Source organism: Oryctolagus cuniculus, chromosome 6, assembly GCF_051225735.1.
Source record: "Oryctolagus cuniculus isolate XC-2025 breed Fujian yellow rabbit chromosome 6, ASM5122573v1, whole genome shotgun sequence".
NCBI classification, from domain to species: domain Eukaryota; kingdom Metazoa; phylum Chordata; class Mammalia; order Lagomorpha; family Leporidae; genus Oryctolagus; species Oryctolagus cuniculus.
Genome location: NC_142872.1, coordinates 28,628,285 through 28,651,299, shown reverse-complemented (window position 1 = coordinate 28,651,299; position 23,015 = coordinate 28,628,285). Strand labels below are relative to the sequence as shown.

At 62.0% G+C, this 23,015-nt stretch overlaps 1 protein-coding gene and 1 long non-coding RNA gene across 5 annotated transcripts in view; both read right to left on the bottom strand.

The window, feature by feature from the left end:
• Nucleotides 1-6,666: 6,666 nt before the first annotated feature.
• On the bottom strand, nucleotides 6,667-21,225 carry LOC103347890 (uncharacterized). Of its 2 annotated transcripts, none has more exons than XR_016236194.1 (4): nucleotides 21,020-21,225; nucleotides 7,775-7,975; nucleotides 7,536-7,597; nucleotides 6,667-7,024 (listed from the first exon to the last, which is right to left on the bottom strand). It is a non-coding gene; the product is annotated as an uncharacterized LOC103347890 (long non-coding RNA). The 2 variants fall into 2 exon arrangements; XR_516398.5 differs by lacking the exon at nucleotides 21,020-21,225 and adding an exon at nucleotides 11,078-11,217.
• A 485-nt stretch (nucleotides 21,226-21,710) lies between these two features.
• The window catches only part of CXXC5 (CXXC finger protein 5), a 28,998-nt gene continuing 27,693 nt past the window's right edge, over nucleotides 21,711-23,015 (bottom strand). For all 3 annotated transcript variants that reach the window (XM_051843436.3, XM_051843437.3, XM_089335949.1), the window contains exon 3: nucleotides 21,711-22,751. In XM_051843436.3, coding sequence (XP_051699396.2) covers nucleotides 22,707-22,751 — 45 coding nt within the window. In that variant the 3' untranslated portion in view covers nucleotides 21,711-22,706. The remainder of the gene's footprint in view (nucleotides 22,752-23,015) is intronic.

The following is a 23,015-nucleotide window of genomic DNA, read 5'->3' as shown; positions in this document are numbered from 1 at the left end:
AAATCGACCTATATTGGCGCACAACTCCGGAGCTCTTGCCAAGACCAGACCACCCGCGGCTCAGAGCCCAGCCTATCTCGGTTCCCTTCTAGCTGCGTGACTGTGCGTGACTCTGGCCACGGCACAACCTCCCCGCGCCTCAGCTTGCTCATCAGCAAGATGGAACTGTTGGGCGGCTAAAGCGCTTCACGCTGAACACGCGCTTAGCAAGCGATTCTGAAAATCTGTGGTTGGGGTATTTCTTCCTGCCTGGGAAAGCCGAGGCCCTAAACGAAGGTTTAAGGGCGGCGCCCAGGCCACGGCCCGGGCGTTAACGTGTGAGAGCCCCGAAGCCTAGGCGCACCGGCGGCAGGTGAGGGCCACACGTGCGGCCCGCACAGCGCCTGGGCCAGCCTCGCGGGCGGCGGGCGGGGTTGGAGTCTCCAGGGCTCACCACATCCGCACTCGGAACCCTGGAAACGGGGCCCCCCGCGGTGCCCCCACCTCCCCCTACACACACCCCGCTCTAACGCCATTAACAACAGGCCTGCCCGCCCGCCCGCCCTCCGAGGACTGAAGCCGCACCTGCCCCACCGGAAGGCGGCTCTGGGGCCGGGCCGTGCCCCCCCACTGCGCACACTTCCTCCCGGACCCCCAGCGCCCCGTAGAGCGCGGGAGGGGGGGGAGACCGGGCCGCCCCCGCCCCGCCAGCTTCCCACAGCCCGAGCTGCCCGGAGCCGGGGAGGCAGGAAGTCTCAGAGCCGGGGCGTGGAGGCGGGGTGGGGGCAGGAAGTTGGGGGTGACTCTCCCAGAGACCCCAGACGGGGCCCCGGCGTGGGAGCCGGGTGGGAAGGCGCGTAGGGATTAAGGGCGCCCCCCTCCCCTGTAGCCTCAGGCCACGTGACCCCGGCTGGAGCGCCCCGCAGGGTGAGGGCGAAGGCCACTACCTCTGGCGACCCCCAGCAGCGCGCGCGGGGCGGGAGGGGCCGCCTTTGTCTACTTTGCCGCAGAGGCAGCCCCCCGCAACCCCTCCCCCGCGCCCCGCCGGGCCCTGCACAGCCCGGGTTTTCCATCCGGCCCGGCTCGGCTCGGCAGCTGTCAGGGGACCGAGCTGACCTTCGCGAGCAGGGAGTTTCAATTAGCCGCAGATCAGATAAGCGGGCGGGCCCGTCTCTCCGGGCACCGCGGGGGCGCAGCCCCGCCCCCGCCACGCCGCGCCAAACGCGCTCCAGATGGGAACAAAGATGAGGACGCAGCTCCACCTGCCTCCCCGGGGAGGGGGAAGAGGAGCCCCCGCCGGGGCGCGCTTCGCACCCGAGCAAAGGGTGCGAGCTCTGCCCTGCCCCGTCCGGGATCCAGGTCCCGGCGGCTCGGCGTGCCTCCCGCACCGAGGAGAGGTGCCTGCCGCACTGACCTCATCCCCCGTTGGGCGTCGTGCCCTGCCTCCCCCGGAGGGAGCGTTTTGCCATCTCTGATCTCATCCAGCGCCTCCCTGGGAGGCTGGGAGAAGGAGGCAGAGCCCTACACAAGACGGCCACTGAGGCCCCAACGGGCTGGGACTTCCTGATCCAGTCACGCGGCGCACACGGTGCTTCAGATGTGCGCCTGGGTGCCCGCGGAGGGCCAGGCACGCCGTAGGCTGTGGGGACGCCAGAGAACAAAGCCTTGTCCCCACCTCGCACAGCTTACGTTCCGGTTCAGGCAGGCAGACCATAATCAAGTAAACAAACAGTTGGACAGGCTGCCTTCGGCGCGTCTCAGGAGCCATAGAGACCAAAATAGGTCATGTGAGACCAACCTCAAGGAGGGAACCATATTAAGCTCTTGTAGTCAGGGCAGGCCTCTTTGAGGAGGTGACACGCAAGCCAAGGCCTCAGAGACCAAGGAGAGGGTGCAGCCTCACCAGATGGAGGGCACAGGACAGCACTCCGGGTGGGAAAGAAGCCATCTTGTGGTTTGGTCTTTGTGGGCAGGATCCTAGACCCCAAGAGGACAGAGGGCAGGACCTCGGAGGCCAGGTGGGGGCTAGGGGCTTCTAGGAGGCACAACAGGAACCTGTGATAGGTTTCAAGCTAGGACTCAGCTCTGACTAAAAAAAAAAAAAAAAAATCGTTTTCAGTTATTTATTCGGAGGCTAAAAGGAAAAAGAGAAATCTCCCAACTCCTGCTTCTCTCCCCAGACCCAGCCATCAGCCATCCAGGTCTCCCACATGGGTGGCAGGGACCCAAGTATTTGAGCCCTCGCCTACTGCCTCCCAGGGTGCTCGTTAGAAGGAAGCTGGGATGGAGATCAGAGGCAGGACTTGAACCAGGGCACTTCTGCACGGGACGCGGGTGTCACAAGCACCATCTTGAAGCAGCTATGCTGAAGGCCCACAGCCAGGCCCTTCTGGCTGCTCTACAGACCTTAGGAAAGCAAAAATGCAAGCAGGGGACCAGGAGCAGGGCGCAGGCGAGGCTGCTGGCTTGGCCATCTCCCTCCGCAGGAGAGCTGGGTGTCGGGTGAGGCAGACGAGCAAGCGTGGGCGGAGGAGCAGGATGCGGCCCTCGTGACCACGAAGGAGCTGCGCAGAGGTTAAGGATAAAGCTGGAGCTTGAATGCCAGGCCTCAAATCCTGGTGCTCATTCACCGGCTGAGTGGCCTTGGGCAAGCCTCAGTCTCCTGGAGCATTTGAAAAGAAAGGGAGGTGGCTGGTAACGGAGGAGACGGAGACAGCGGTGGTGAGGTTTGCGGTGATGCAAGGTGCAAGGTGTTTGCCACGGAACCCAGATAAGAGGAGATGCTTAATCTATTTCGGTCATTACGGGAAGACGTCCCCTGCTCCCCATGCACCTTTACACACCTGCCTCTTGCTGCCAGAACCGCCCGCAGCAGCGCCTGGCCTCTGCCCCTCGCTTGTTTTCACTTGCTGAGGGCAGGAGCTTGACCGCTCCTTTGTTCGGAGAGCACTCTGGGCACATGGGGTCACTGAGGAGTGACCCGTCCCCTTAGGGTCCTCCGCATCCCGGGACCCTGACCCCTCCCCATGCTGGGGCTACCCCAAGAGCTGCCTGGGGGTCTAGTGTGGGCGTGGCCTCCCGCCCTGCCCATCAGCTCAGCGGCCCTCGCTGTGGCAAGGCTGCCGTGGGATCCCACACGCCCAGACTGCTGACGGTTAGCTGTGGCATTTTGTCCTCCAGAAATGTACAGGTCCGAGCAGGTGAGGTGGTCAGGTGTTCACCACAGTCAGGATTCCCACGCACAGAGCCTTGTGCAGGGCCGGGCACCTTGCCCCGGTCTATACCTGTCACGCGTGTCACCTAGTCCTTACAACCAGCCCCTGAGATGGAACAATGACCTGTTCTTAATTTATGAGCCAACAAACAGAAGCTTCCAGGGGTGGAGTGCCTTGCCCAAGGTCACAGGCACTGAAGTGGCTCTGGGAACCCAAGCCGGGTCTGCTGGGGGCCAGAGCAGGAGAGTCTGGCCATTCTGCTACCTGGTCTTCTAAGCCATCAAAGGCACGGAAGCTCCTCACAGGAGACGGCCCTGCCCTGCCTGCCCTCTGCCTCCCCGTGGGCCTTCAAGGAAGGAAGCTGCTGGCACGGGGCATGCTCCCCACACAGCAGCCATGATGACCGTCCTCACTGCCTGCCTCCTCTTGGTGTCTGGGCCCCCCTTACAGAGCACCTGAGCACTGTTGACTGGAAAAACAAAGTTCTGCTTTGCATAATATTTGCATCTGTTTTGCATGCTGTTCACATAACATCAGAAAGCACAGAGGCTTGGCCCTGGAGCCCTGTCCCTCACTTAGCCTCCCCTTCCACCTACCTGCTGACCCAGAGCAGGAGGTGGGGCTGCCGGGGTGGGCCTAAGCTTGACTACTTCCAGGACTCCTGCCTGCGCCCGCCCCTCCATCCATCCCTAGGAGCGTGGTGGGGTGGCAGGGTTGGCAGCCAGTGCAGCAGGAAACCTTGGGGCACCTGGCGCCTGCCACCACGGTTGGGAAGGGAGAGGCAGCCTTGGTGCCAGGTGGTGGCTGGCCTGTCCCTATCAGCATCCTCACCGCAGCCCAGCTGCCTCCTGCCGACCTCATGCCTCCCTGTTCCTGTGATAGGGCTGCTCGGGCCAGGCGGAAGCAGAGGGGCGGGCCAGGAAGCCACGGAGAGGCCAGTAACAGGACGGTAGCAAGGGCCAGAAAGAAGGAACTGTGACTCTATGACCCTCCTGGGCCTGGTCTGGCCTCAGCCTGCACCTTCAACCAAGTCAGACCCTTGGGGCGACGGAGGAAGGAGCGCTGTGATTGGCCCGTGTGAGAGCGCGCAGGCCAACAACCTGTGCTGATTGGAGCCAGCTGTCATTGGAATGAGCATCATGAGGTCTGCTTGGCCCAGAGGTATCGGCAGCTGAGGACTGTGATGGGCAGAGGCATCTTGCAGCCCCCTAAGCCCCTTCTCCCACTCAAGGTTGAGATTTCGGGCCTGGAGGCACCCAGTAGGTGCCACCCATGTGCAAGTGACAGGAGACACTGACAGTCTGACAAGTGTGGGGACACCTGTAGATGACCACCGCACAAACACTAATGCTTCCTGGAGAAGGCAGCACAGGTGGGCATCAGACCTGTGACCAGACAGCGGTGCGGGGGGCAGCCGAGGGACAGCGGGAGAGGCAGCTGTCTGACAGGCCAGAAAGGTAGACGCAGACTTCAGGGAGAGGTGTGGGAGCTTCCCTGCCTGCCCCCACGGTAGCCCCTCTATCTAGGGCCAGGCCGAGTGGAGGCCCCCAGAGCCCCCTCCCACCGAACCGTGTGCTCTCTGCTCTGAGCCGAGCTGCTCAGCCCCATGACCTCTCCCGCCGGGGTTCTGGCCGCGTCTCCTTGTGCACCTAGGGCCCAGGTCCCATACTTACAGTCACTGGGGACTCCTTCTGCCTCCGTTTCCTCACCTCAAAATGGCCAGAATATCAAGGTCCAAAGACTTTTTGTGACAAATACATTGGATTAGGTACTCTAGAGAATGCCTGAAACCCGTTACTTCTTTTTATCGTTGTTGTTTACTTGAAAGGCAGAGAGACAGAGACAGGCAGAGATCTTGCATGCACTGGTTCATTCCTCCGAATGCCAACAGCACCAGGGGCTGGACCATGCTGGCACCAGGAGCGGGCCCTGCCCCATGGGCACCAGACTCAGCTACTTCCGCCGCCACCTGCTGCGCATTAGCAGGAAGCTGGAATCCGAAGCAGAGTTGGAGCCACAGCCAGGCCCTGTGCCGTGGGATGGGATGCGAGGGTACAAGCAGAGTCTTCGCCGCTTCACCAGGGTTCATCCTTTACAAGCAGAGAGTCTTCGGGTGCGGGGCACGGTTCTAGGCGTGGGGCTGCAGCAGTAAATCACACAGACAAGGTCCTCCCTTCTCAGGGGGCAATGAACAGAAACCACGAACAGAAAAGCAGCATTGCGCAATGTAACAAAGGCCGTGGAGGTATAAGCAGGAGAATGTACGAGGGTAGCCAGAGCCGGGACAGAGGGGTTTGGGATAGGGAGGATAAAGGCGTCCTCTCTGAGATGTCAGCGGGACTCAGATCTGAAGAAGGAGCAGGAGCCCGCCATGCTGAGAGAGAGAAAGGTTCCAAGGAGCACAAACAGGAAGTGCAAAGGCCCTGGGGGCAGGAAGAGCTTGCTCTGGGGAAAAATGGAATGGCCACAGGAGAAGGGGCAGGGAGGGCTGAGCCCCGAGGGCACGGGGGCTGGAAGTCCTCAAGGCCCTTGGAGGAGTCCAGCATGAATTCCAGAGGCCCTAGAAAACCACGGGAGATTTTCCACAGGCATGGGATCTGCACAGTAATTGCTCACTAAAGGCTCTCCGGTATGATTGTGATTAATATCGCACAGCCCAGAGAGGACCTGCACTCAGGCCAAGGTCACGGAGTCCCCTCCTCCCAGCCCCTGCCCCTTCCCGTCTGCCGCCCCCTCGCCCCCTCGCCCCCTTGCAAGCCAGCGGGAAGGAGGTGAGGCTGCTTCCCTGCCTCATTCCTCCTCCTTCCCTCCGGCCATTTCCCGTGCTCGCGCCGCCTGCGCCCCAATTAGCCGGCAAGGCTCCGAATGACAGACACCTCCTGTCACCCCCTGACGGGCAAGGAGATTAACTCAGAGCGGCTGCACTGGCTCCAAGGCACTGAGGGACGACAGAGGGGGAGGGGCTGGCCGGACCTCCCCCCACCCAGGGCCACGGTGCGGGAGAAGGCAGGGGAGAGCTGGGAGGCCGGCGAGAGCCCTCTCCTGATTGGCTGCGCTGTGCTGGTGCTGCCTAAGGCAGGCCCTATGCCTGTGGGTGCTGCACAGCAGAGCCCTCACTTCGGGGCACCTGTGGGGGCCCAGAAAACACCTGTGGGCTGACTGTGCCTTGCGTTCCACATCTGCGCTTCTCCTGCAGACTCGGAGTCCTCTCCACACCCCCCTTGACATTCATGTCCTTACTTATTTATTTGAAAGGCAGAGAGAGTGCTCCCATCTGCTGGTTCATTCCCCCACACACCCACAACAGCCAGGCCCAGGTCAGGCTGAAGACAGAAGCCCAGAACTCCGTCCTCCCAGGACATGCACTGGGAGGAAGCTGGAATCAGAAGCCGAGCAGCGATCCAGAACTCCACATCGATGCAGGTGCCCCAAGCAGTAGCTTAAGTGCAATGCCAAATGTCCACCCGATGTCCCTGTTTTACCTAATTTATTTATTTATTTGAAAGGCATAGTGAGAGAGAGAGGAGGAGGGGAGAGAGAAAAAGAGAGGAGGGAGAATTTTCCATTCGCTCGTTCGCTCCCCAAATGGCTGAAAGGGCTGAACCTGGAGCAGACAGGAGCCAGAAGCTCCACCAGGGTCTCCTACATGGGTGCAGCGGCCCAACCACTAGGGTTGTTCTCCGCTGCTTTCCCAGGTGCATTAGAGGGAGCTGGATTGGAAGCAGAGCAGCTGGGACTCGAACTGGCGCTCATATTGGATGCCGGTGTCACACCTTAACCCACTATGCCATGATGCCGGCCTCTATTTCAGTTTTTAAACCTTTATCTCTCTGTTAAAAAAAAAAAAAAAAGATGTATTTATGTGAAAGGCAGATTTACAGAGAAAAAGAAGAGAGAGAGAGAGAAAGACATCTTCCATCTGCCAATTCACTCCCCAATGGCTGCAATGCCCTGAGCTGTGCCAGATCCATCCGGGACTTCCTGGTGGGTGGCAGGGATCTGAGCACCGGACCATCTTCAGCTGCTCTCCCAGGCGCACTAGCAGGGAACAAACTGGACTGGAAGTGGAGCAGACTGGAACCAGTGCTGTGCTACTGGATGCTGGCATTCCAGGTGGCAGCTTCGCCCACTGCTCCACAGCACCACCCCCGATTGACTCCATGTTTTGGAAGGCAGAGTGACAGAGAAAGGGACAGATACAGAGAGAGAGCTTCCATCTACTGGCTCACTCCCCAAATGTTCACGACAGCTGGGGCTAGGCAAGGACAAAGCCAGGAGCCAGGTCCTCCATCTGGGACTCCCAAGTGGGTGGCAGGGGTCCAAGCACTTGGGTTGTCTTACCTTCCTAGGCTTATCAGCAGGAATCTGGATCAGAAGCAGAGAGGCCAGAACTTGAAAGGAAACTGCAAAATGAGAAGCCAGGGTCACGAGCGGTGGCCTAACTCCATGCCCGGGCACGGGCCCCAACATCCTCATTTTAAAAATCCGGAAGTTCACGATTTCCACATTTATGGGAACTCCATAAATTGGTACAATTCTATGTCAATGAATAATAAAAACAAACAGAAGAGGAAACTCACAGGAGGAGCGGCTGGTTCAAAGCTCACCCAGATGGGCTGGAACTGGGACCCAGGCTGCCCGAGGCCAAAGCTAAGCTTCCAGCCACACGCTCCAGCCCTCCTCTCTTCAAGAGCTCGCGTTACCAGAGGCAGGCCCAGGTAAGGATCATCAGCTCCGGGTGTGGGCACGGACACAGAAGTCCCCGGGGCTCTCCATGATGGCTGTGAGGAGAGAAGGGTGGGCACAGAACCTGGCCAGGAGGTAAGCTGACCTTGGGTACTGGTCAGTGCAGGGCCAGTTCCAGGCAGGGGAGACCTGCACGGACACAGGCTGGACGCAAGCAACGGGCTGAGGAGGCACCACGAGCTCTGAACCTGAGGCTGCAAGTTCAACAGACCCAACACACAGCGGCTGAAGCAAATCTGGAACCACTCGTCTCCCTCTGAGAATCAAACCAGAGTGTTGGGCTTCAAGTAGCAGGGGATCCGTGGCCGTTGCTGGCTTCACAAGTGGGCAGCTCTCCTCAGAGTGGGGAGAGAATTCGCAAGCTGCTGCGACAGACAATGCCCCCCTTGCCAATAATTCCAGCCACGGCCTTCGGACTCAGCTGGACCCGATCGGTCAGGCTCAGGTCACACACCCATTGCTGAACCAGTCACCCTGGCCAGGGAGGGGTCTGAGTGGCCAGGTCCCCCAGCACCAAGGGGGGGTGGGAAGGAGGTGTATGGGGGTCCTGTGGACACCAGGCTCCTACCTAGGCCCAAGTGACCCCTGCATGGGCAGCACGAGGAGTCCCGACTCCCTCCCCAGAACTGAGTTCCCAGCTTCCTGCTAAATGCAAGGGGCTCCAGGCAGGCCTTGAGGGTCACAGGGCCCCAGCTTGCCCTGTGGCTCAGATGTTGGTCAGATCTCCGTACTCACCCTTCTCCCCTAGCTCTGTGACTCGGATGCCTCTGGGTTCGCTTCATTCTCAGGGTCTTTTCCTGCCTTTCACAACGTCACCAGCTCTGAGCAGGGCCCACCAAGGGCAACTTGGCAACAGGAAAGACTGCAGCCAGGTCCCAGGAGGGACTTCCACAGGGCAGGTGCTCCCTCCTCCACCCAGGCACCAGCAAGGCTATCAGTGAAGAGCACCAGCCCCCAGGTTAGGGTGAGGGCTGCAATGGCCTATCCTGGAGTTAATGACCCTGGGGAAATGACCCTGTCTCACCAGGAGGAGGGAGGCTTGGCCTTTTGGGAGCCATGGTCAGGGACTTGGAAGTCACACTGACAGAGAGGCCCTGGGCTGGCCCTCGCTGGCCTTGGTTTCTCATGTGTGCAGTGGGGATAACAATGGCGGTGCAGCCCCAGTGGGTACTGCAGCCGAGGCGCTGGCCCCACTCCTGGCCCAGCAAGCCGTGACTGCTGACACCCTTCCGCTACGTCTGACGCTAGCCGTGGCCTGCAGCTCGAGGCAGGCCCTTCTGGGCCTCAGTTTCTCCATTGTGCTTCCAGCCCTGTCACTTCTAGGATGGGTGACTCAGATGATCTCACTGAGGGGAGGACCCCTCCCACATCGGTCAGTCCGTGGGGGGGTTGGGGGGGGGTGGGAAGGCGGCAGTGCCCAACCAACATTTTCACCAGGCTGGGCGGGCAGCGCCAGGCAGGCGGGAGCTGGTCAGGTTTTTAATTGAACGCGATGCAAATGAAATGTAAATACCATGCAAATAAGCTCTTGCCAGGAGGCGCTGGGCTAGGAGCGAGGGAGTAGGGAGGGGACTGCTGAGCAGGCCCCCCCCAGGCTCCCCTGCTCTCTCTCCCGTGGCGGCCCACGCCCACCCCCTAGTGCTGCCCACCCAGCCAGGCTACTCCATCTGGGAAACAGCGGGCGGGCGGGCGCTTCACCCCCCACCACCACAGCACCCTCCCAGGCTGGCTCCCCTAACCCCGTGGCTCCTGGTGGTGGCAGCGGGGTGCTCAAGGAGGAGCCAGGGACCCTGTGGATGGGGTCTGGTGACACAGGCACACATAGAAGTGACTAACAGAGACACGCAGAGACACATTCCCTCCAAGCCCCTGCAACAGAGGCCCACTCGGAGACAGCCAGTTGCACATAAAGTCACGAAGACACACTGCGCGGCAAAAACAGACCCAGTCCCGGGGCCAGTGCGCGCACACCCACACACGCACACACACTCGCGCTACCTCCCCCTCCGCCACCAGGACTACAGACCCACGTCCCCGCACCCTGTGTGGCCACAGCCTGGTGCCTGAGCAAGGCTAGACAGAGTAGACAGAGGTAGGGGTGGGAGGGTCTTCAGTGTGGCCTGGGCCCACCCCCATCCCCAGCCAGGGCCCAGGGCCACGAGAAATCCCGGGTGTTGGTCCACCTCAAGATGCTCAAGCCCCTTCCTGGGGTCTGGGGTCTCCCCCAACCCCGTTGTCCCATGGCCCCCGCGCCTGACGCGGCCAGCCAGCCTTGGGAGGTTGGGGGGAGGGGCGCGGGAGGGTCAGCTAGGTCAGAATCCCGCCCCACCAGGCCAGGGGCAGGGGGTGGAGTGTGGGAGACACACCTCCCTGCAACCTCCACATCTGGGGGTGGTCCCACTCCACCCCCCCCCCCGCCCCGAGGTGACTCACTCCCTACATTTAACTGTCATTAGCGCCTCTGAGCCCAGCTGGCAGGGACACACGCCAGCTCCCCCTAACAGACCAGGAGCTCTGAGTGGCCCTCCCTCCCAGCCTCAGTTTCCCCCCAGGGCCTGCCCCAGGGACAGGGGCTGCGTGGGAGAGCAGCGCTCCGAGTCCCCTCCAAGGGCCGTCCTCCACCCTAGGCAACCGGGGCTGGGTGTGGCCTCTTCCAGGAGTCGCCCAGCCCAGGCCCCCACCGGATGCGCCTCCGCCTCGGATCGCCCCCACTGCACCGCACCCAGCGCCCAGAGGTCGGGAAGGCGGGAAGGGGGCGGGCAGCGTTGGGGCCGCGTGGGAGGAGGGGAGGTCGGGGGGCAGAGACGTGGCCAAGGGGCCGCCTGCCTTTGGCCGCTTCCCCCTTCTCTTCTTCTGAGCACAGCTGCCCGGTTCCTGGCTCCCGGGTGCGGACCGCGGGGCGAGACCCCCGCCGGCGCGCAGGGGCCGCTCCGCCGCGCGCTCCCCTCCCTCCCCTCGCTGTGGGAAGGCGGCAGCTGGGGCGGGGGTGGCCGCGGGAGCGCCTTGCCCGTGTGATCGTGCCGAGCGGGGAACTCGGGGCCATGTGGGAAAGACATTAGTGCCGGCCGCCCTGCCAGCCAGGAATGCGCCCCCCGCTCCGCAGCCGCCGCCTGCCTGGCCCAGAAACGGTGACTCACCCGCGCCGTGCTCTCCCGCCCCCTCAGCGCGCACCCTCCGCAGCCCACCGCCGGCCTGGCCGCCGGCTTCGCAGCCTCCCTGCGGCTGCGCCGGCCCTGCTACCTGCCGAGCCCATCCCCGCTCCCCGTGCTGCTCTGCGGCCTCGCTCTGATTAGAGCGCCGCGCGGGCCTTAGCTCTCCGGAGTTCACCTGGGGCCCAGCAGGGGCAGGTGCAGGGGAAAGGGAGGAGGCCATGACACCTCTTCAGCCTGGTAGGCACTGCACTGTGTGGGGAGCGCTGTTCCTGACCGCCCCCGCCCCCACCTTGGAGTGATGTGTGACCCTGGCCCCTTGGCTGGGCCTGGCTTTTCTCATCTTACAGAACGGGATCCCCGTCCCTACCCCAGGTGCACACCGCACACGGGCAGCCTAAGAAAGGGCAGCTGGCCGTGAAATCCTCACAGGGAGACATGGCGGGGATGATGTTGCTACCAATCCTGGCTACAGAATGAACACCTACTATGCGCCAGGCCCTGGCTGGGTGCTTTCTGGAAGTCATCTCCCTGGATCCCTGCCTGGGCCCGGGGAGCTTCTGTTATTAGCCTGCCTTTGCAGATGCGCAAACTCAGGGGCTTGGCAAGCGGAAGGTCCTGACCCAGGGACCCACAGGAGGCAGAACCCAGGCCCATGCCCAGCGTCTGGTCCCAGCACCCACTCCACAGCCCAGGATCGAAGACCCCTCGCCCCGGGGGCCTGCCTCTTCCAAAGACCAAATGGGGCTCCAGGAGGTAGCCCCTTCCCCACCCCACCAGAACCCTAGGACCATCCTCCCCCTGGGCTGCCTCTCGTAATTTTCCTAAGAGGTAACAGCACCAAGAGGTGGGCATCAGCTTCACTTCTAATCACCTAATAGCCGTTTCATCTTCCCCACCCGTGTGGTGCAGTGTATTAATGCCTTGCGTGACGGCGCTCATTCATGGGCTGAAAGCACGTTCATAAAACTCAGGGCCATGGCCTGTCTTTGGGAGACCTGGGGTGCACAGAGCTGGGGACTCCAGCTGCCGTCTCGGGCTCCGCCACCCAGCGACTCAGGCAGCTCCGGGCACTCAGTTCAGGAACAAACAGCCCCGCGTTCTCTCGGAGCATGCCCCTTCGCTGCCAGCCTCCAGGAAGAGTGGGGATGTCTCATTGAAACCTCACACAACCCTTGTAGCGAGGTGCTGTTGAACACCTGCTCTACAGATAGAAAAACTGACCCAGGAAGACGAAGTGTCCGACCCAGGGTCACACGGCTACCTCCCTACCTCCGGGAAGAGCTGGCATTGCTTACTTAGCGCGTGTGCCTGAAAGCAGGTTAGGGTGGCCCCTCAGAAAATCCATATCCTGGCCAGCTCCAAACGTTGGTGCGAAGGGAGGTGAGCCCTGGGGGGTCTCAAACTGTCAGTGGAAGTGGGTGGCAGGGCTGGTGGGGAGAAGGGTGGGCACTCAGTGACGGAGCCCCTGAGGGTGTGGCGCCCAGTGCCCAGTGGTGGATTTTTCCTGGTACCCCGGGAGGATCCTGCCCCCGCACAGTTCTCAAATGAAACTAGATAATTCGGGTTCCTAAGAGAGAATAGGAAAGCGACGAGGAACTCTGGAACCCAGGGCTGGTGGAAAGGAGACGTGGGCCAGGGCAGATGGACAGGGGCACAGTCACCTTGACCTCAGCTGCAGGGTCACAGTGAACCCCGCAGCTGCCTTCAGAGTTGGGCAGCTGGCTGCTAACCCTCGCCTTGCCCAGTGCCAGGTACATGAGCAACATGGACATTCACCCCAAGCCTCTGCTAACTGCTTGTCTGAGCCTCGGCCACACCCAGGGTGGGCAGGACAGACCCTCAGCCCCACCCTGGCCAGCTCTCTGACAAACCATGGTGCAGGCACACCCCGCAAGCCCAACCAGACCCTGGGGAGGGGGCAGTGTGGACTCCCCACCCCCTTCTCAGTCCAGCTCACAGACCAGGAACCCTGCCCTGCCAGGGGGCACAGGTCTATTTTTCAACAACACCTGGAGCTCCCGGAGCTCACCTGACCACTGCAGGGCAAGAGAGGTCCAGGCTGGAACCGAAGTCCAGGTTAGCGGCCCTTCAGCACCCTGCCCGCGCCGGCCTCAGTGAGCTTGTCTGGAAAAGCAGCTGTGACTGGTGCGTACTTCAGGGGGCTGGTGGGGCTGCTACACTTATTAAAGGAGGTGGGGGCAGCCAGGTAATACCCATGTTACCCAGAGAGGAAAAACCAAAGGACTACCCCAGGATCACACAGCAAATTGGGGTCAGAGGTGGCAGGACCTTGGATCTGGGTCTCAGTGGTGGGATTTCAAGACCCTTCCTGGACCATGGTGTGGGTGGGTGAGCAGCACCTTAGTGTCTGGTCCAGGCTGGGTCTGTGTGTGTGTGTGTGTGTGTCTGCGCTGGAGAGGGGAGGCGGTGGCCAGGGTTTTGGGGGAGCTGCTGCTGCTGCCTCCCTGGTATTTTTAGCCTGGAGAATGAGCTGAGCTCAGGGCTCTGCGCTCCCATTGGCAGTGAGGGAAATGGAAAGGTACCCACCACCCCTCCCCACCACCAGCAGCCTGGAGCTGGGTTAGGCAGGTGGGCCTGGAAAGGGACAGGGACTTCAGGGGCTGGGGGCAGTTAGGCCTTGACCCCTTGCACTCCAGAAACCACCCCCCATCTGTGTCATCCTCCCCACGTGAGCTTCGGCATCCCTGGGGGGGTGCATTAGCACCCAGCCGAGGGGCAGGTTGGCGCCCCCAGCTACCCTCAGCATCCCCTGCGAGGAGCTCTGGGTCTGCTCCTGCCTGTGCCAGGTCACAGCCGCGTGGTTCCCATGACAACAAATGACAGCAATGAAGGCTGCTGGCCACAGGGTCAGGGGTGAGGGGGTGTGGATGGAAAAGCAGATGAGGGCAAGGGGGGCATAACAGGTGCAGCGAAGGGCTGCGTGACCCCCAAATGGCTGCACCCTCCTAGCTCTTCAGCTCCAAGGAGAGGCCTGAAACAGTGGCTGACTGATGCAGAAAGGTAACCCCGCGGCACTAATTGGGACAGCACAGGGCGGGAAGGGCTGGCTCTGCCTTTGGTCATGTGACTGGCGCCAGTGAGCGGGAGCGCATGGACGGCAGTGGCAGCCCCAATTCTCTCAGCCAAGACTCTGCTGCTCCTAGCTCAGGGCCTGGGGGGTGCAGGTGTCCTACCCCCACCTGTGGGAAGGGAGTGGATACTGACGCCCTCCAGCCAGCCCCGCCTTTCCTTGTTGTTGTTGTTGTTGTTGTTGTTGACAGGCAGAGTGGACAGTGAGAGAGAGAGACAGAGAGAAAGGTCTTCCTTTGCCGTTGGTTCACCCTCCAATGGCCGCCACGGCTGGTGCGCTGTGGCCGGTGCACCGCGCTGATCCGATGGCAGGAGCCAGGTGCTTCTCCTGGTCTCCCATGGGGTGCAGGGCCCAAGCACTTGGGCCATCCTCCACTGCACTTCCTGGCCACAGCAGAGAGCTGGCCTGGAAGAGGGGCAACTGGGACAGAATCTGGTGCCCCGACCGGGACTAGAACCTGGTGTGCTGGCGCCACAAGGCGGAGGATTAGCCTATTGAGCCACGGCGCCAGCCTCTTTTTTTCTTTTAAGATTTACTTATTTGTTCATTTGAAACACACAGAGAGAAAGAGATCTTCCCATCTGTTGGTGGACTCCCCAAATGGCTGCTACAGCCAGGGCTGGGCCAGGCTGAAGCCAGGAGCCAGAAACCCCATCCAGGTCTCCCACATGGGAGGCAGGGACCCAAGCACTGGGCCCATCTTCGGCTGCTTTCCCTGGCACATTAGCAGACAGCTGGATGGTGAGCAGAGCAGCCGGGACTTGAACCGGCGCTCTGTTATGGGAGGGGACAGCTTCACCTGCTACACCACGACACCGGCCCCCAGCCTGGCCATTCTGTAACATGGATCCCCATCCTGTCACGAGTGGCCCAAGCCCCCAACAGACAGGTCACTTCCTGTCAAGCCCAAGCCCCATGTGGAAGACGTCTTTGTTCCTCTAAAGAAGAAGAGGTGGTGGGGATCGTGGCCTCTGGCTGGTCCCCCACCCCAGCCCCATGGGCCCCCAACATCAGGCTGACGAAAGGCTCCGCTGCAGCTGGCAGCCCCTCCAAAGGTTCTCCAGGGTCCAGAACCCCCCATGAAATGCACTCTTGTATGCTGGATCGTGAAGTGGGCCCTCACGGCATCTGGGGCTCCCTCTTGTGTGGCTTCCTCACTGACCCGGAAGGACGGGGCTCCAAACCTCCTAAGTAAGTGAGCAGCTTGACTCACACCTCCTCCAGGAAGCCCCCTTGGCTCTCCCAGGCTACTTGCATCTCTTGATGACCAAGAGGTGCAAGGCTGGAGGGCTGACCGGCCCTTGTCACAGGGGACATCGTCTTTTCCTCTCACATCCCTGCGGGTGATGCCTACCGCTGAGAAGGAAGCCTCTGTGCATCCCTGCCCGCGCCTGGCCTTAGGCGGCCTTTTCTCTTGACCCCCCCCCTTGGGGTCCTCTCTAGGTAGTTGCCAGCCACGCCCCTCCGCATACAAACAGTGCAGCCCAGGCAGCCAGTGCAGCAGTCCACAGGGGCCAGCAGCCCCAGCAAGTAGGTAGGCCAGCCAGTCCCAGCCTCCCCCTCCCAGGCTGCTGAACCAGACCAGGAGCTGGGGGAGGGAAAGAGACCACAGGATTGCCGCTGGTCCGCAAGTCCCTGCGGGCCACCAGGAAGGGAAGAGAAAATGAGAAAGGAGCGCTGTCTCAGCTCCCCAAATCCTCCCACGAGTTGAACTGGGAGCCGTGGGGGCTGGGGGAGGCAGGGCAGGCCCCCGACACGGGACCCAGCGCCCCTCCTGCGGGCAGGGGTCGAGCGCGGGGTGCCTCGTGACGAGGCTGCTGCAGGGTGATTAATCTTGTGAGGTCTGCGTGTCAGCCCCCCACCCCCACCCCCAGGCTCCCATGGCCAAGCCCGCCCGCGCTGCCCCGGGAGTTAATCTCCGCTCGGGGGACTTCGCCGCGCTGCTGTCACCGCCGCATTAATTCGGAGGCAGAGGGAGGCAGGAAGGAGGAACACAGTTGGGGGGTGGACAGGCTCCTTGGGAAGGTTTTTCTCATCAGCAGCTGGCGAAGAGGGGTCCCTTCAGGGCCGAGGCACGGACGAGGGGTGGGGGCGTGCCTGTCGCCCCCGGAGCGTCAGAGCCCTCGCATCCCTGGCCTCTAGCCCTCGGCGTCCACCAGCTGAGCCTCAAATGCAGTTTGCAGTTTTGACAGCAGATGTCTCTGCTATTATGATTTATCAAAATGCTTTAAGGTAAATAATGCACACGTACTGATAGGGAAGCGGGGACTGGAGCGGGCGGGGGGCGAGGGCCCACTCACACCCAAGGCTGGACTCCAGCCTGGCCCCGGGGAAATGGACTGGGGTGACAGCAAGCTTGTGCAGTGCCAGCCCAGGCCTGGCCCCCAGGAGGGCGAAGACACGCCCCCGCCAGGCCTGGGAGGCGGCCACCTGGGGGAGGCGGCTGGGCCAGCCTCACACCTCAGGCATGTTTCCATGGCTTCACTGTGGCCCTGCTCAAGAGGCCCTGTCTCCTTATCAACGGCACTGGGACTGCCCTTGGCCTCACCCTGGCAGCCACTCCCCCGGGATCTCTGGCAGCTGCCTGTGGACCCCACTGCTGCAGAGCAAAACTTGGGGTGCCCCCTCCTCCTGGGCAGGCTTCAGAACCAGGCAGAGAGACTCCAGGGAGGGGGAGGCACAGGCCGTGCCCACCCTGGACCCCCAGAGCACCAAGGCTGCCCTCCACTCCCGGGCCCCACCCACACAGCACCCTTGGTTTGCAGGCTTTTCTGGGCTCGAGAATGCTTGTTTAAGGAAATTATGGGGCATTCGGATCTGTAGAGCAATAAATATGTCCCCCAAAGTGAAACAAGACAAAGAAGGAAAGAAACGGTCAGAAGGGGCAGAGCAGCTGATGGAAGGAAGCGGCGGTCAGCCCACACCTGGGTGTGATCACGGCCGCCTGTGGGTGGGCAGGTGCTCCCAGGCGCAGCCTGAAGCGTAACCAGGTGCCGGAGGCCTCCTCCCGCAAGCAGAGGCGCCTGTGCAGCCTTGCGTGTCTCTGTGCCTCTCTGAGCCCCAACTTTGTCGTTTAGAAAAGGGGGCTAACTCACCAGTGCCCTCCTGGAGTCGTGAGCGCTGAGTGCGGGTGGGCGGGCATGCACGCGGGCAGGGGACTGGCCCCGCCCAGCTGACCGCCTTGGAGGCAGGAAGGGATCCTACGCCTCTGACCATGGCGCGTGGAGGCGCTGGGTAAGCAGGTCCTTGGTGGTGAGTCTCCCACACCTGTGGGCAGCGCCCAGTGAGCGTTGGAAACGCACAGGTGAGAGGTATGTCCTGAGAGGCGATAAGGACTGTTCGCTCACAGCTCTCCTCGCCCCTCCTTGTGCCAGGTGTCCGAGCTGCCCTTCGCGCCTGCGGCCCTGGAGCCCACTGCTGTCACCCAAAGCGATCAGCACGGAGATGGGGGGGGGGGGACACGGGGATGCCTGGCCCAGCCTGCAGGGCTCAGCAAGGGCCCTTGGAGGGAGATGGGACAGGAAGCAGCCCTGCCTCTGCTGGGGAATTAATCAGGAGGCTGGGGTAGTGGCCACGGAGCCCCCTCGTGCTGCGCCCAGGCCTGGAGCCCCCAGAGCAGGCCCGGCCTCCCTCCCCTGGGCCCGCCCCATCTTCACGCCCTGCTGCCTGGAATCTGAGGCAGCCCTTGTTCTTGGGCAGGAGGGGAATTCAATGCTGCGAGAGATGGCAGGTCGACAGGCGGAGAGAGATGAAAGTGTCCGTTCTGGCAGCCCGGCCGGCGGCCTCGGGGGACCCTCCATGCCCCTCCATCATCGCTGCTGCTCCCCATTCAATGTGGCAGGAAGGGCCCTCGAGGGAGACGCGCGCCTCTGGGGCCAGGACTCCCCACAGGACTGTGTGACCTTGGGGGACAGCGGTGCCTCTCTGTGCCCGGCCCCCTTTCAGCAGGGGATTGGGGCTGAGGTCTGCACTATGACCATGCTGGGGGCTGCTGGGGCCACAGCTGCAGGTGGGCAGAGGGGCTGGGCGGGAGCTGGTGCTGTGATCAGGTCAGAGGCAGGCGGCCTGACTCCAGCTCAGCTGTGTGGCTGTCACCACCCCCCTCTGTCGTAGTCCAGAGCTAGGCTGGGCCTGGGAATGGAGGCTGGGGCCCCAAGCCAGCATCTGCCCCCTGGGCTGGCAGCCTCCTGTCCCTGTTGGAGATGCCGGGAGGCCTGAACTGAGGTGACCTTGCTGACGAGCTCCCCACTCCACAACTCCTGGCTGTGTGCTTTCCTGGCCAAGGTCACCCCGCAAGGACACACACACACACACACACACACACACACACCACGGCTGTTAACAGCAGGAGGGACCTAGGTGTGCACTCCCAGGCCCCTCTCCATTCCTCGGCAGGTGACCAGTCCTTCTCCCAAGGCAGCTGGGGGCCTGGGTTTTGATCAGGGCCAGCCACCAGCCCCAGCTTAGCCTTGCTCTTGGACGAGTCTTGTTCTCTGTCCGAGTTGCAGTTTGTTATCTGTACAATGGGGGCAATCCTGTCTGGTGATTTCTTGGAGCCAAAGAACTAGTTACTTGACAAAGTCCAAGTGCCCCCGACGGGAGACCGCCGTCTCCCACTGGCCTTGGCACTTCAGGAAGCACTCGGAAGAGCCCAGCTCTAGGCCACGATCACCCAGTGCAGCCACAGGAGCTGTCCTGCCTCCTCCTTCCTGCACACACTGCCCAGAACAAGCTTGCAGCAGAGAGCCAGAGGCCCAGCCCGACGTCAGAGTCAGGCCCAGGGCCGGGGCCAGGGCCCCCGCCAGAGTGAGGGACAAGGACAGCTAGAGACCAGGTCAGGCCAGGTCTGACTGCTGTGGGGGAGGGGCGCCTGGCAGGCACTGGGCAGGCCTTTGGCGGCCGTGGAGAACAAAGAGGCTGGGGTTGCCAGGATATTCTGTGGAGCTGCAGCCCGCCGTGATGGGGCTGGGAGTGGGGCCACAGCAGCCGTGGGAACTGCGCCTGCTGCCCCCACGCCAGCTCCCCCATCCAGATTGGGCCTGGGGGCCAGGCTGGGAGGAAGGGGCTGCCAGAGCCCCTACTCACCGCCCAGAGCTGCCTGGCTGTCAGGGCAGAGACCCAGGCACAGGCTGTGGCAATGATGCACGTGGCAAAGGAGTCAGCATCCCCGAGGAGGACCACGGGCACCCAGGACGCAAGGTGCGTGTGGTGACCACACGCCAGGGTGATCGGCAGCATCCCAGGGCCACACCCTGGGCACCAGGCACAGCACGGCTGCCGCACGTCACACAGATGCAGTGTCACACACTCAGTGTTATCACAGCGTCAAGCAATGACCTACAACATCAGTGCTGTGTGGCTATGGTCACACACGTGGAATCACCCAATGTCACAGCATCACACGTGCCATGTCACAGAGCACCCGAGTATGGCCACTGACTTCACTAAGCCACAGCCACGAGGACTCCTGTCGCACGGATGTCCCCCCCACACCACTCAGGAGAGCCCATGCAGGGGTTACTCAGCAGTCAGGCTTTCTCTAGCCCAGTGTGCGGTGCGCCCAGCCTCTTGAACCCCCATTCTACCATGCCCATCAGCCAGGAGGGGGTGCCGGGTGCCTGGGGTGAAGGCTCAGCTGAGGACGGCTGAAGACACACAGCCTGCCCGGTGGCGTCTCTGCACATGCTCCATCAGGGGGAGGGCAGCAGGTGCGCGCCTATGGCCAACAGACCAGAGGTGAGAGAGCCAGAGACACAAGGGACCCAGGGAGGCTCAGGAAGACGAAGACTCCAACAGAGACCATGCTGTCATGGACAGGGACAGGAGCAGGAGGCCAGGGCAGGCCAGGGCAGGGTGGGGCACCCGGGGGAGAGGGAGAGAGGGGGTGGTGAGGGCTTCACAGCCCGGGGAGAGGATGGGAGACATCTTCGTAAGATTTCAGTGAATTAGTGTTAAAATAGCAACAGCCGCAGCAGTGCACACTGGGAGCCAGGCCCTCCCCTCGTGTGATCTCATTTCATCCTGACAACCCTAAGGGGAGAGACTATCGTCCCATTTTCCAGATGAGGTAACTGAGTCCTCACCACGTGTTCAGACTCATAGCTACCCCTGTGCTGGCCTCCTCCAGACGCTATTGCCATAAAGCCGAGCGCGAAGAGGCCCAAGCTGCAGGCCGGCAGCTCGGAGCTTTGGGTGTCTCTGCAGTGGGGGGTGGCACAGGAGGCATGGCCGGGCTGAGGGCTGGCACGCTGAAGCTACAGGCCGGCTGAGTCACAGCACCCCCCCCCCCGCCCGGGGCTGGCACCAGAGCCATCCACCCCACACCTGTAGGCGTGCCAACGAGGGCCGGCCCAGGCCATCTGCAGACTGCGTGCTGCCAGCGTGCGGGGGCAGGCAGGGGCCTCCTGCCCCGGTGCCCCCTGCTGGCCGGCCCCCCTCCTCCGATGGACCCTTCCGCCCCCTAAGGGTCCCGGAGGTGCTGCAGTTTTCCTCCTATGGGGGGTGACGGTGCCCCCCAGCTGCCAACACCTCCCCCTACTCCCTGCTGGACCCCCCCTTCGGCAGAGCCGCCTGGAGAGATCACAGGCAGCCACATGAAAGGGAATTTTTCCCAGGCAGAGATGGAGTTGAAAGCTGCCTCCCACCGCCCCCGCCTGCCCCCGCTGTGCCAGGCCAGGCTGCTGAGCCCCTGTGCTCCAAGGGAGCTTGTGACACCCGGGAAAGGGTTGGGGGTCAGCCTCCCCCCACGGCTGCTTTCTCCTCCCAAGAACAATGGCAGAGACAGCCCGTCTCCCCCGCCCCACTGCCCACTCCGCTCTCCCAGTCCCCTCACTCACCTGGAGCCGGGCCCCCACGCCGCCAGGAAGTCCTTCTTTAAGTCTACCCTCTGTCTCAGCCAGGCTCAAAGCAGAGGGGTGGGAAGAGGGCACCCCACCCCCACCCCCGCCGTGGGTGGACGGGCCTCCTCCTTCAGGCTGGCCTGGGCGTACAGCCTCCATCCACCGCGTGGCTGTGTGGGGACTTCCCCAGGCATGTGGCTTCTGAGGTCCCAGACAGCCTTGCACCAGTAAACCCTCTGGAGTTGGGGACAGCCAAGGGCAAGGACACCCCCAGGAAGAGGCCACGTGGAGGAGGGTGTGAGTGTGTGTGTGCCCTGGGCACCACCAGGGGGTTGCCACATCAGAGGTTGTGGGGGGACCCAGATCCAGCCAGGTCAGGGGAAAAACGAGAGCCTGACAGGCAGCTTGGGCCCCGCCCCCGCTTCCCGCTGGTCAGGCCTGAGGAATTCCAGTGAATGCAGGTGGGCGGTGACCCCCAGGTGCAAGCCGGCAGGTGGGGCAGCTGGGGCCTGGGGCCACTCTGCTCTCGTGGATCCTGAGGCCGCTTGTCCCTAAGGGACCCCCACTCTCAGTGCCTGGGCCACCACCTTCCCCTCAGAGTGGTCCCACCGACCCCTCCCCAGCCCCAGCCCCTGAGCCGGCCCCTGGGAGCTGCAGGACGCAGGACGCAAGGAGCAGCAGCGCTTCGTGACACAAACATGCATTCGTTTTATTCACAAAACAGCCTGGTTTCCTAAAACAATACAAACAGCATGTTCATCAGCAGGAAGCTGGCCACGGGCAGGGGCCCCCTGGGCACCCACCCCTACCGGCAGGGACGACGCCAAGAAGCCCTTTCTTCTGCCGCCATCAGCAAGGCCAGATTTAAAAAAAAAAAAAAATTATTTTCTCTAAGGGAAGTAGCCGGGATCAGAAGTAGAGACGCGGGCTCCCCCAGTCGCAATGCACAAACCAAGAGGACTTTCAGCTTGTCAGAATCACCACTGCTGCCGTGGGGGAGCCCCGTCTGGGGACCGTGGGTGCAGCACAGCCCGGGCCCGGGGTGGGGTGGGGGGCGCGCCCTCCCCCCCTCCCCGGAGCTCCTCGCAGGCGGCGGCGGTGCTGCGGCGCTGCCCGCACGGGTGGAGACCGAGGGCGGCTACACGGTGCCATCGACCTTCTCTTTATGAACGTGAGTGGAGTCTCCAGGCAAACTATGCAGTATTTCATGGTCGGAAAGAATCAAAGGAAGTTTAAATGAGGGTGGAGTTAAACTGTGCTAAATTACAGTAGTGCTTATTAGTAACTAGATTTCAAAAGGTTACAGAAAATGTACATTCTCTACACAAAACGGCATTTGCTGCACAGACAACATGACATCGACACAGGGAGGAAACTGATTGTCCGTTCTTTGCCCAGGAAGTCTCGGGATTTTATAGATTCATCTTTACCTCTTTTTTTTTGTTGTTGCTCTTCTGAAAAAGCAGTTAATTTTTTTTCTTTTCTTTCTCTTTTTTATACTAGGGACGTGGAGATGTTAAAACGACAACAAAAAATATATATATAAAAACAGGAATGAAATCTGTGAGAGAATATTTTTGGTTCTAAAGACGGGTGCGTCCGTTTGTCTTCGCCCGAATCCCTTGCCGGAGACCACACGAGCAGTGACATTGCACGCAGAGGGCAGCTTTGGGGTCCCGCCGCGTCACTGAAACCACCGGAAGGCGGCTCCCGTCGGAAGCATCACCTTCTGGCGGGGGAGGGGCGGGAGACAAAAACAAGGAGAGAGTTCAGTCAGGGTCCGCGCGGGCCTGCTGCAAAGGCGCTCCCCCGCCGACGGCCTCGCGGCTGGAGGGGTGCGGCCACTCTGCGGAGCTCCTGGCCTCCTGGCCGCCCTGGGGCCCTCCTCGCAGACGGGAAGAGCCCCTCCCCTGGTCCAAAGGCAGCCAGCGCCAGGTGGGGTGGCTGGGCTGCACCTGGGGGCCGAGTGACTCTCTGTGACGCGCACACTGGA